Consider the following 13,830-nt stretch of genomic DNA (forward strand, 5'->3'; position numbering starts at 1 on the left):
AAGTGTAACTTCAAATGATCATTAAAAGAATGGTTGTAAATTGAGGACCTATCACATAAAACTGAGAAAGCTGTTATTCTTGCTGAATTGTACAGCCTATGTTTACCCTTTTTAATGGAGCAAAGCCCAATCAAATGATAATGCAGTCCCCCAGAAAGACTTAAATCTTGCTCTTGTTCTCCTAAAAATATAAAAGTTATTCACTAGAGTACATGAAGTATAAACCGTACATTCAGATAAAATACCAAAAACCTTCCCCTTTAAAAAGAAAAGCACAGGTAGCATACAAGGATAAATCACTTGTATTACAGGAAATTATGCTCTGTTTTTTTGTTATTTTGTATTTTGTAGCTTTTTAAAAATAAATACCTGAAGCTTTGATACGGATACAATGTTATCACTTTTTAATTATATTAATACAAGAGAGTTTGGCAATATAGACATTATGGTTTGTTGACAATCAGATTATAGAGAAAGCAATATTCATTTATGAATATTTGCTTCTAGCATATTAAAATGAGTTTTATTACTGATGTAATGATCAAATAATCTTTTAATGGTTTCTTTAGTAAGAATACTTCAAAAGTAACTTGGATAATGTTGAATAAGCACATCTACATTTGAAATCAGCTAGCCCTCTTACTAGTATAAAGATACTCCAGAAAAGTCAAGATTTTTAAGAAGCAAAACAAAATCCATGATTTTTTAAAGCTATTACTACAAAGGAAATGTTCCCCTCTCACAACCACGGATGATTATTTTGCAGAGATAACTGATCAGCTGATTTAGTATACACATCTATGAACTATATCCAGTTTCTGACATCTACAGCAGTACAAGGAAATATTCTGAAGACATTATTGAATATAATAAACCATTATAAGCTAATGATGGTGTGACTTGGTTTTAGAACTTACCATGTTTTCTTGAAAATAAGACATTTTGATCCTCAAAATAAATGTTTGGCCTTATTTTCAGGGTGGTCTTATTATTGTTGAGGTGCAGGAGGCGGTGGGCATGATCACCTCATGGCTGCTGCTGTGTTACGCTGTTGTGGCAACACAGCAGCAGGCTATTATCTATTTTCAAAGAAACGGCACTATTTGGCTAAGAGTTATAAAATGTGTTACAACTGCATATCAAGAGAAGAAACAATGACAGCAGAACAAGGGAACCAAATATTCATTTGCAAAGGTTTGGAATGAAGAAAAAGAACTTGGTGCAAGTCCTATATGGTTACCGGAAATCATCAGCTAATCATTTTACAGCACATTGTATTTCACTGGATTGTTGTGGACATAAAATGGGGGAAGATCACCCTCCTCTGCTTATTTAACTTACAGTCTCAGATGAATACAAGTCGAATTCAAAATTTAAAATTCAGAAACACCAATAAAACACAAATATAAAAATTAAAATTTATAACAAAAACCAAAATGTTCTGAAACAATAATTAGAAGACATTTCCTGTTTTCTGTAAAGCATAGTTATTATAAGAAACTTGACTCCCTTAATATTCTTATCCAAATAAGATCTTGTAGATGGGATATTATAGTTTCTTGAGCAGAAAGAAGTCTAAAGTTTCTGATAATCGGGCTTATGCATGCCAGATGCCATGGGGAATTTATAAGATGTATGCCCAAACATGTGCATTTGTACATGAAAGAAATCATATGGTTGTCAGCCTCCGCTTTGCTGCTGCTTCGGCTGCCATTGAAATGGGGAGGGGGGCATGGTATTTGGGAGGGGACTCATTGTTGTGCTGGAGGAAGATTCTAGATTTTGAACTGTCCACCTTACTGCGCGTGTGGAGGAGGAGTGTTTCCCGCCAAGGCCAATGGAACCAGCATTCCATCCTGGTGATGCCTTTCGAACTTATCTCACACCTGACAATTGGGAGAATTATGATTGGACTGTGCACGGGATGCCAAGGGGAGGGGAATGAATTATACAATATATTATTCGCTTTCGCGCCTAAATAATCAGACTTCGCTTAGCTTCGCTTCTATTCATTTATAATTAGTAAAAGTACACTTGATTTCTACCAATGGAGTCCTGTGGTTTTCTTTCCTGATTTTTGAATGAAGAAGGGCTGACAATGGTTTTATATGTCAATTTATATTTGAAAAATATATATCCATTGGAGGTAATATTTCTTCTTCCCAAACTAGTGATTATGGATTTGAGCGCCACAGCAATGGCCAGTGTTTGCCAGCTTTTTGGTATAACCCATCATCTTTGTCAAAAGAGTGCAGTCTTGGTCAAAGTTATCTCAATAGTACTGGGTAAGTACTCAAAGCTATAATATTTGTTTAAGATTATCAACTGTAATGATGATGACCCTTTACCATATTCCTCAGTCTGTGGTTTTCTTTATATCTTGAGTGATACTTTTTGCAAATGGAAAGCTGAGTCAGGATTATCAGAAAGCTATAAAAAGTAAAATTATCCTTTATTGATGACAATACTATCAGAAAACCTTTTCAAGTTTACCCAAATGTCCCTCAACAAATAGACAAGATTAAGATTTATCAATACTGTCTATAAATTTCCTATCACTATATTTGGCAGGTAAAATTTTATATTGAGTTATAAAATTGAAAGTTTACTCCTTTATCCCCTCACATTTGTGAGTTCATTTGGCCCAGCATAGTAATGACAAGTGTTACTTGCTGCTTTATTGTGATAAAACAGCACCATATACATTTTCCAGTACCATTAACTCTGATAACTGTTGTGTTAGTTCTTCTTCACAATATCAGAGTACAACAAGTGGCTAATGTTCTGTACCAAGTCAATTTATACTGTTTCATGATTCAGTGGTTTAAATATCTGACATGTGACAGTGATAGTCTAGAAAAGGGAGCTATCATTAGAAACAAGCAGCTTGTAGCTAGTATCTTCAGGGTTCTTTGTTCTTCTTTTCACAGGTACAGAAAGGTCGTGTCTAATAACTGCACAGACGGTGTGCGTGAACAGTACACAGCCAAGCCGCAGCAGTGTCCTGGCAAAGCCCCGAGAGGACTTCGGGTTGTCACATCAGATGGCACACTGACATCAGAACAAGGGCATAATGTTACCTTCATGGTACAGCTGGAAGAGGTATGGTCTGTTTAACATGTTCCCCACTGGGGTTTCTGAGTCAGAATCATTTAGAAGAAAATGAATGGGACTGAACAGAATTAATTAACCAAGTGTTATTTAACTGATTAGTGACTTGACAAATTTGAGCTATACATCTGGTCTATCATCCTATTATAAAAAGGGCTTGATTCTTTCCTCCATGGCCTCTCTTGTTTGCTATTTGTACCTCTGCCCTCAGTGACACTGAAATAAGAATATCTGGACTAATGTTGCAAAACGTGGCAAGATTATCATGTACAGCATTTTTAAAGCACGCGCTTCTAGAACACCTCATTTTGCAATTAGCATGTTCACAGTACAAAAAAGTCTCAATTAAAATGTTGTTGTAACTGTGACTATTTCAGATAATTAGTTTTATTTTAAGGAAGATTAAGGAAGGACAAGGAGACAAAAATGTTTCTTAAATGGAAGAAAGGTACCTTACAAGAACATAGCCAAGGGATCATATGTAGTGTCTATCAACTGAATAGTAAAAAAATATATGAGGAATGATCAATCAAAAATTACTTAGACACGTGTGAATTTTAGGGTTGCTAAATATAAAGGAAAAACTGCAGTGTGTGCCCCCCCTCGAGCAAAATCCATGCTTTTGAATTTTGCAGTTTGCACAGGAAATTTCCATAGATCTCATTAGTCTAATCTTTAACTGGTATATCACACTGTCTCTCTTATATTTTTCGATGGCATGAGATGTATGCAAGATTCAAAGCTCCATTAGTAAATATATTGGAGTAAAAAAATGAACTATGCTATAGATGGAGCTATATGGGTGTATAAAGGAGGAAAAGATTTCGTTATACAATATGAAACTTTGTTTGCACAATAGATTTTGCCATATAAAGGACCTTCTTTTCCTGGTTGCATCTTCCGTATCTACCAGATCACAGAGGCAGGGAATGCTATTGATCTCCTCCTCAGAATGTACATCTAGTGGAATCAAGAAGAAGGCCCTTCTTCGTGGGGGTTCCTTCACTCTGGAACATCATATAAATATAAGATTGGCTCCATTTTGGCACTCTTTTGCAAGGCCCTGAAGATCTGTGTCCCATTCGAGTATACACCTACAAACACACACATACAGAGAGATAAAGAGAGCATGAATAGATAATGTGTGTTTATTTCACACACACAGCCAACCCTTACTACAGTCTCTTATACACCTAAGGCACAGAAATGGCACCAGCAAGATTCCAACCCCATGATGCTTGGGGTTCATGATTTGGCCAAACCAAAAGCGGTTTCCATGGGTTCATGGAACAACAAAAAACGCAAAACTCCAGCAGGTTTTTTTTAATTTATTTATAAAATTTGTAGGCCTCCATCTTACCTCAAGGTAACTCTGGGCACCTTACAAGGTTTCAGGCACAAAGCAGGCAACTTGGCATCAATGGGTTCCAGGCACAATGAAAGCAGCATGGTCTCAATAGGTTCAAGGCACAACAAAGACAGCTTAACTTTGATGGGTTCAAAGGCAGGACAATGGCAACACGGCTCCAGTAGTTTCAAGGCCTGATGAAAGTAGCTTGGCATCATTTGGTTCAAGGCACTGAATCAAGATTATTCACGGATTGACAGATTACAAACAATTATATCCAACAAGTCCCAGGCTCCAAATGCCGACCTAAATATACACTGTTTGTTGCACCTGATTAAGGAAGGTTGAGGCTGCCTCCTTGCAAGTAGCCTTGCTAACTTCCATTGCACTTCCCTCTGTTCAGCTCTGTGCAACCTTGATTGGCCGGGGATACAACTCCTCTTCTGCTGGCCATCCGCAGCTGCACCTCTCTCTGGCCTGTGTGGCCAACTGGTCATCCACAATAAATGACTACATGTGTGCCTCTTCTCCTCCTTGCACAACTGTCTGACATCCAGCTGCTTCTCACTGGATTCCCCTGACATTCCTGGTATAGCCTTGCCTAGACCATCCAAATTCTCCAAAGATCCTTCCACATCCCCCTGATGCTCCCCACAGAGCCTTCTTAGATGTCCCCACTTCCTCATTGTCCAAGCCAATGCCCAAGAGAGCCATCACAATCTAGTTTTGTCAATGGGTGTGGGGAGCTTGATGGAACACATCAAGTGGTTTATTTAATTGACTGTTGTTGCCAGGTGGCTGGGGACGTATTGCTTTCTAATGTTTTTATATTGAGTTTTCATCTTAGTAAGCTGCCCAGAGTCACTGAGAGTTAATTGGGTAACCATATAATTTTTGTTAAATAAATTAAATAAATTTGAAAAAGGGAAAATTGGAAGAAATATTATGGACTTTTGATAACATCAAATACCATTTGATGATGGTAGTTTTCAAGTTCATTTTGAATACCTAAATTTCACTGAAAGAGATATAGAATTATATGGCTGGAATTAATTTGCTTAGTAAAAATAAAATTATATGCATTTAGATTGTAATCCTGAATTCATTTATCAAGAAATAAACCCTATTCAAGTCAATAAGACTTAATTTTAATTAGACACATATTCTTTTAATTAATGCAAGACATAAACAACATTCATAAGCTAAATTTAATAAAACAAAATTATTCTACCAGAAGAACCTTGTATACCATTTCCATCAACCCTGCATCTTCAGCATAGGTAAAAAAGTTAACATATATATATATATACAGAAAATATAAAGCAAATTACAGATAATATCACTCTGGAAGAGAAGGAGAAGAAACATCTGCCCGATACAAAAACCAATTAAAACTTCATTTGAAACATCTGCAAGGATAAAGAGATAACAAGTTAACATAACTAAAGACTTCCAAGTAGAATGTGAGGCTTGGGATTCAAATTTATAAAAATTGAGTTGCATCATTGTTTTAATACTTTGATTTACATATAAATCCTGGCACTTTGTAGAAAAAGAAGTATGCTTGCAGCCTCTTCAATGAGATTGAAATTGATTGTTGGATATCATTCTCATTCAAATGATAAAAATTAGCAATACCATCTCTTAAGAGGCAAAATGCAGAGGATGTAATCAAAGTTTAATGATGTTTGATAAGCCTGTCAGGTTGTTAGATCAGAAGAATCAGGAAACCTGGAAAATGAATATAGCTAAGTGTTCTGACCCCCCTCCTCTGTCCAGGAATGAAAGCCAAAACAAACTTAAATGAGAATGTTTTTTAATCAGTCCAGACTCTCGTTGGCTGAAAGCCACATAAGCACTCTGTCAGCAAGTCCTACAAACCTTGGCAGCAATGCAAACAAACTCTGGCAGCAATCTAGCCTGCCAAGTTTGTTTCTTGTTAGTCCCTAACGTTGACTTCTGCAAGAAGGGAGTGGCACAAGCAGTCTCTTTTATAATCAGGAGAGGATCTTAATGAGCATCAGCTGAGCGTAATTACCTCCTGTAACTGTTGTTGTTCTTGACGCCGAGTAGCCCTTCGATGGCGTGCATCCCAGAACAACTCACAGGTGGTTTCTGGATCACTCACTCTTGTCTCCTCCCCACTGATCCAAGGCTCAGGCGCCACCTGGTGGCCAACCAGTCTCTCTGCGCCCTGCTCAGAGTCGGAACCCTGCCCAGGGTCCTCCACCTCCTCCAGGGCCAACTCATAAGACCCCTTGCTGTCGGAGTCTGGTGGCAGCTCCAACGGCTCCTGCCGGGCCACAACACTAACCCTCACCGCAGGGCTCTTCCCCCTGGTCTGATGCTCGGGATGTGGTTCGGGAGGGGTTGTCCGTATGATAGACTCGCACCAGGGCAGGGGCATGCACGGCTGTTGCATCGGTCCAGGTCCCCCAGTCCGCCCAGTCTACCAAATACTGGAACGTCCCTTGAGCCATCTTGAGTTACGGATCTGGGCCACTTCATGTGGTGGCCTCATGTCCACCGCATGCGACGATGGTTGAGGGGAAGAGGGTCGGCGGAGAGGACAAGCCGATTGTTCAGGGATCAAGAGCAAGCAATGGAACACCGGGTGCACTCGCATAGAGCATGGGAGAGTCAGGCAATAAGCCACCGGGTTGATGACGGCCTCCACAGGGAACAGTCCAAGATACCGGTGGTCTAACTTCTTAGCCAGCCGGTGGGATGGAAGATGCCGTGTGGACAGCCCCACGCGATCTCCTACAGCCAACGCCGGCACCGCACGCCGAGCCTTATCTGCCACCCTTTTGTAATCTTCCTTCGCCTGGTTCAGATAGCGGCGCACCACTTGGTGGACCGCCTGGAGCTCAGAGAGGAAGTCCTGTGCTGCAGGGACCGGGGAGCCCACTGGGGTGAGAGGGAAAAAATGAGGGTGGTATCCGACGTTAGCCATGAAGGGCGTCATCCGTGTGAAGGTGTGCTGGGAGTTGTTAAATGCAAACTCCGCCACGGCCAGGTGCTCCGCCCAGTTGTTCTGCTGCTGATTCACAAAACAGCACAGGTACTGTTCTAGAATCCCAATCACCTTCTCCATACCCCCATCGGTTTCGGGATGGTGCGCTGAGGACAAACATACTTGAACATCTAGAGCTGCCATCCGCCCTTTCCAAAACTGGGCCATGAATTGTGTGCCACGGTCCGACACAACCCGGTCAGGTAAGCCGTGCAAGCGGAACATGTGTTGGATGAACATGCGGGCCGTGGCGCGAGCTGTCGGCAATCTCCGACGGGATGAAATGCGCCATCTTGATGAGCATGTCCATCACAACAAGGACCGTGGTAAACCGTGATGACGGAGGCAGCTCGGTCAAGAAGTCCATGGACACAGCTCCCCAGGGTCTGTCCGGGGTCGGCAAGGGCTGCAATAAACCTGGAGGAGCTCCCGTCGCTGACTTGGCTTGTCGACATTGGACGCATGACGTCACGTATTTCTGCACGTCGTCTTGTAAGCGGGGCCACCAGAACGTATGGGAGACCAGGTACAATGTCTTGAAAAGACCAAAATGTCCTGCTGCTGGAGTGTCATGACACTGGGAGAGAACCAGTCCACGGATGGGCCCTGCGGGCACATAGAGCCGGTCCCGATACCTCAAAAGGTCCTCATCAAAGGTCCACGGGGAAGCCGGCCTTTCGTTGCTCCACCCACTCGTCGCCCTGCTGCGCATCCCGTATCCCATGATCGTACGTCCACGGGTTCATGAACTGCAGCGAAGGATTCGATGGGTAGAACAGTCCAGGGTGGAAGCGAGTCCACAGGGTCAGAGTACTCCAGTTTCCTAGACAGAGCATCCGCCCTTTGATTCAACGCACTAGGGATGTACGTCACCTTAAAATTGAACCGGGAAAAGAACAGAGACCACCAGATCTGGTTCAGCTTACGTGCCGTGGTCAAAAACTCCAAATTCCGATGATCCGTCTGGACCTCAACCTGATGCCTGGCCCCCTCCAGGTGATGCCTCCAGGCTCGAACGCCACCTTGATAGCCAACAACTCCTTTTCCCATATGGTGTAATTGCGCTCGGAAGGATTGAGTTTCCGCGAGTAGTAAGCGCAAAGGAAAAGGGTACCATTGGGGCGTGAGCCTGCAGTAACACCGCACACACCGCGACGTCAGACGCGTCCGCCTCCACGACAAATGGACGATGGGGATCAGGGTGCTTCAAGATCGGCTCCTTCATAAAAGCCTGCTTCAGGGCCATGAATGCTCGCTGCTCCGTGGGACCCCAGCAAAAAGGCACTTTCTTTTGCAGGAGCTGAGTGAGGGGCGCGGTCAAGAAAGCAAAGCTGGGGATGAAGGTCCGGTAGTAGTTGGCAAACCCGAGAAGTCTCTGCACATCCATCATATGTCGAGGAGGTTGCCAACTACGCATTGCCTCCACCTTGCCCAGTTCCATCACAATTCCTTCAGGGGAGATACGGTGCCCCAGGAACTCGATGGTAGTCTGCCAAAACTGACATTTCTCCAGCTTTGTGAACAAACGATATTCTCAGAGTCGCTGCAAGACCAGACGCAAATGACGTTGATGATCCTTCTGGGACGTCGAATAGATCAAGATGTCGTCCAGGTAAATGACGACAAACTGATCCAACAGGTCCTGGAAGATATCGTTCATAAAATGTTGGAAGACCGCCGGCGCATTGGTCAACCTGAATGGCATGACCGTGTACTCGAAATGTCTGTACCGGGTGCCAAAGGCCGTCTTCCATTTGTCCCCTGCCCTGACTCGAACCAGGTTGTAGGCGCCACCAAATCCAACTTCGTGAATACTGTTGCCTCCCGGAGCTGCTCTAACAACTCCGAAATAAGGGGCAGCGGGTACCGGTTACCTATCGTGATGGCATTCAGGCACCAGTAATCGCAACAAAGTCTCAGATCCCTGGTCTTCTTTTTCACGAACAAAACCAGGGCAGACAAGGGCGAGGACGAAGGCCAGATAAACCTCCGGGCAAGGTTTTTATCAAGAAAGTCCCGCAACACAGCCAACTCCGGCTCAGACATGGAGTATAGACGACCCGTAGGGAGCTTCACATCAGGTACCAGGTCAATGGGACAGTCATAAGGCCGATGCAGTAGCAGTTGATCTGCCTCCTGTTCGCTGAAGACATCCGCGAAGTCCGCTAAACCCGGTGGCATGTCCACCTTGGGCGAGCTGGGTACCTGGGCCGCACAGACCTGCCGTATGTGGTCGACGCATTGTGGGGACGGGAACGTGACCAGATTTTGTGACCAGTAGATCTGAGGATCGTGCGTCCGCAGCCAGCCAAGACCACAGGGAAATGCAGGCCCGAAGTCACGTAAAATTGGATGGCCTCTTCGTGCTCCCCGAGGATCAAATGCAAAGGTTGCGTGGCGGCCTTGATAGGCCCAGACAGAAGCAACCATCTGTCAATAGTCTCGACCGGCATTGGTGGGTCCACCAGACACAGAGGGGCATCATACGCTGTAACAAACACCGCATCCATAAAGTTTGTGGTAGCCCCAGAATCGACCAAGGCGTGGACCGAAATTCCCTGCGGACTACCTGACAAGAGGATGTGTGCTGCTAGAACCATGTGCCATGGCGGCCCGTCCATCTCTGTTTTGGACTGCGCCCGACCCACCGTTTCCTTTGGATCGGACCCCGCCCGAGTCCTGACACGTGGCTCTGGAGCTGAGGGGTTGGTCTCAGACCTCGCAGCCCCCCCCCTAGTCTTCTTAGGGCAAGCTGTGGCTAAATGTCCAAGAGCCCTACAAGAAAAACACAACCACCTTGTGCGCCGTCTGTCCATTACCGTGCGTGCCACTCGGGGTGTGGGGCACCCAACTCCATGGGCTTCCCCATGGGTACTGCAGTCTCCTGAGGAACCAGCACACTAGTGGTCTCCTGGGATGCTTGGTGAGGCCTCCGCCTCTGCAGCCGGGCATCTATCCGGAGGCACAAGTGGACCAATGCATCGAACGTCAGTGGCCTGTCCACCCTCACCAGCTCATCCTGCAAGTCATCGGACAGCCCGTCCTGAAAAGTATCCATGAGTGCTGGCTCATTCCAAGCTGAGTCCTGACTAAGCAGCCGGAATTCGCTGACATAATCCTGCAAGGAGCCATTGCCCTGCTGCAGTGCCCTGAGTCATCTGGTGGCTGTTTCTTCCTTAATGGGATCCTCAAACATCAGCCGGAGATGATTACAAAAGTCCTGGAAATCATCTAGCAGAGGGCTAGGCTGAGATAGCAATGGTGTAGCCCAACGGGCAGCTGTGCCTGAGAGCAAGCTGATGATAAATCCCACCTTCGTCCGGTCAGTGGGAAAGTCCTCCTCTCTCAAGCTGATAAACAGCTGGCATTGTCCCAGGAACGCTGCAAACATAGCTTGATTGCCATCAAACCTGTCTGGTGTAGCCACTGGGCACTTCCTCCATGGCTGGAGGGGGGGGGGTGTTAGCAAGTCCCAGAAGCTGAGAGGACTTGACCAGTCAGCAAAGCAAGCTGTTGAGCCAACTGAGCATTCTCAGCACAGAGTTGCTCCATTGTAGCTGAATGGAGGTTTGTCTTGGGCAGAAATCAATCTGTTCTGACCCCCCTCCTCCGTCCAGGAACGAAAGCCGAAACAAACGTAAATGAGAATGTTATTTAATCAGTCCAGACTCTCATTACATAAACAAAGAGATAAGCACTCTGGCAGCAAGTCCTACAAACCTTGGCAGCAATGCAAACAAACTCTGGCAGCAATCCAGCCTGCCAAGTTTGTTTCTCGTTAGTCCCTAACATTGACTTCTGCAAGAAGGGTGTGGCACAAGCAGTCTCTTTTATAATCAGGCTCCAACGGCTCCTGCCGGGCCACAACTGCTAAGTAACCATGATTATCAAGCAAACATGAAAAAGGAATTCTTCACTAGGTCTTTGCTAACAAATTTGTCAAACAAAAGCAATAACAATGGCAAACCAGCAGAAACACATCTTACTTTCATGCCTTGGTGGAATAATAATTTTCCATGAGTGGAAGACCAATAAAAAGAAGAGCTCTTTCAAACTGAACTATACTTTTTGAGAGAAAACTATGCTAAATTTCAAACTATGCTAAGCTTCCAGTATTAAATAGGAACCTATTTTGCTATTTTAAAGTAGGAGCCATAATAATGGCACTTTGTGTGGAAGAAATGCAAACAAAACATTGAAAAGGTTATTGAGAAGCTGCACTAACACAAATTTGAGAATATTCAGTAATCTATTTCACTGAATATACCTAATTGCAGTTACACCACAATTTTCAAGGTTTGCGGAGTATATTTTCAAACAATGCAACACTATTGGATTTGGGAAAGTGTTAAACAGTATCCCTAACTTCATATGTTGATGTATTACTTAGGGATCCTATAGAAATCAAGTTTTGTAGCATAATACAGAAGTTGAAAATCTTGAAAAACATGCTGTTTTTTAATAATCACTAACATAGTAACCTACTTTGTCCAAGATCACTGTTTTTTAAAAAATGCAATGGAGATTTTCCTGAACTTCTGAAAGGTGAAATGGTTGGTTTTAATTTCTTCCTTTTATTCATCAGAAACAGCATTTTGATTCTCTTAAAATTATTGAAAGCACACGATTTATTTGCAGTCTCGATGTTTTAGAGATCCTATACCTCTGTTGAATGCAGCCAGGACTGCATTGGTTTTTTTGGCAGCAGCAACACACTGCCAGCTCATATTTGCGTGGTTGTCCACTAGGACTCCAAGATCGCTCTTGCAGCTACTGCTGTTGAACTATGTACCAACTATTCTGTACCTTTGCATTTGGTGTAGAATTTCACTTTTTTCTCTATTGTTTTTCATTTTGTTAGTTAGGACCCAATGTTCAAATCTATCAAGTTCCTTCTTTATCTCAAACCTATTGGCCTTTCCTGCCAGCTTGATAATGTCTGCAAATTTGATGAGTTCCACTGACATAGCTATTAAAGAATTATTAGGCTTAAGAAAGAGCCTTGAGGTGCACCATTGAATACTTTCCTTCATGTACATGCAGTTCCATTAAGGACTACATGTTGGGTGGAGTTGGTCTGCCAAGTTACAAATCCATTTGATAGTGATGCTGTCTAACCACATCTTTCTATCTTGTCAAGCTACGGTTATCTATTAGCTTGTTATTTAATTTATCAAATGCCTTACTGAATTCCAAATAAATTATATCCACAGCATTTCACTGGTCCACTAATTTTGTTACTTTGTCAAAGAATGCAGTAAGATTTGTCTGGCATGATCTGTTTTTGATAAATCCATATTGATTTTTGGTTATGACTTTGTTTGCCTCCAGATGTTTGCAGATTTGTTGCTTGATTATCTTTTCCAGGATCTTTCCAGGTCAGGCTAATAGGTCTGTAGTTTCCGGGATCCATTTCTTCCCCTTTTTTGAAGAAGCGAACTATAACAGCCCTTTTCTAGTTCGCTGGCAGTTCTCCAGTGATCCAGAATCTTTGATAGATATGGTTCAGCATTTTTGAGATTCTGCCAGTTCTTTCAAAACCTTGGACTGTAATCCATTCGGTCCCAGTGATTTGAATGGATCTAAAGTTGATGGGTGTTCTCTTACCATTTTCTTGCTCATTTTTACTTGCATTCCTAATCTGCATTTTACAGTGTTTTTTGATAGGTTGGATTGTTTTTTTTTCTGTTTGTGTAAAGACAGATGTAAATAATAATAATAATAATAATAATAATAATAATAATAATAATAAAGCAGTTCTGCTTTCCCCCTGCTGCTCATCACCTTCTTGCCATAGGCAATAACATCTGAGAACGATCTAAAAATCAAAGTAAACCCACTTTCTATCTAGCAGAATAAAAACAAAACAATGCATTAAAATATAAATGATTGGGAATTTGTTACTGTTACCTTGTCATTGCTTTCTATTACCTATAGTACCTAAAGCAAATAATCAAGGCTTACTACAGTTATTTATTAAACAGTATGTTCTGGAGGGGGTCTTCTTCGAAAGAATAATGGGAGACACATCCTTGCTGACAAAGAGCTGCACTCATATTTCAGAGAGGAGGGGGAAATGCCTGCATATAAGTAACAATATAATGAATATAGTAATAGAAGGACAGGAAGTAATCTCCTGCTGGAGCAGGGTTGGACTAGATGACCTCCAGGTCCCTTCTAGCCCTGGATTGTCCTGTGAAGCTGCATCTAGTGCCAGGGAGCTGTAAATCCAGCAATGCACATAACGCCTCGCTTCCCCGGCCAAGCCTTCCAAGGTGATTATGCTGTTTAATTCCATGACCCTCGCCTCCACCCGTGCCCACCCGAGAGACCCCCCCCCCGTGGACTCCCGATC

General features: G+C 43.2%; 1 protein-coding gene across 1 annotated transcript in view; it reads left to right on the plus strand.

Annotated features, from left to right (window-relative positions):
- The window catches only part of SORCS1 (sortilin related VPS10 domain containing receptor 1), a 611,780-nt gene that overhangs the window by 537,534 nt on the left and 60,416 nt on the right, over positions 1 to 13,830 (plus strand). The window contains exons 17-18 of the mRNA XM_032225618.1: positions 2,172 to 2,285; positions 2,931 to 3,102. Coding sequence (XP_032081509.1) covers positions 2,172 to 2,285; positions 2,931 to 3,102 — 286 coding nt within the window. The remainder of the gene's footprint in view (positions 1 to 2,171; positions 2,286 to 2,930; positions 3,103 to 13,830) is intronic.

The sequence above is a fragment of the Thamnophis elegans genome, chromosome 10, assembly GCF_009769535.1.
Source record: "Thamnophis elegans isolate rThaEle1 chromosome 10, rThaEle1.pri, whole genome shotgun sequence".
Lineage (NCBI taxonomy): Eukaryota > Metazoa > Chordata > Lepidosauria > Squamata > Colubridae > Thamnophis > Thamnophis elegans.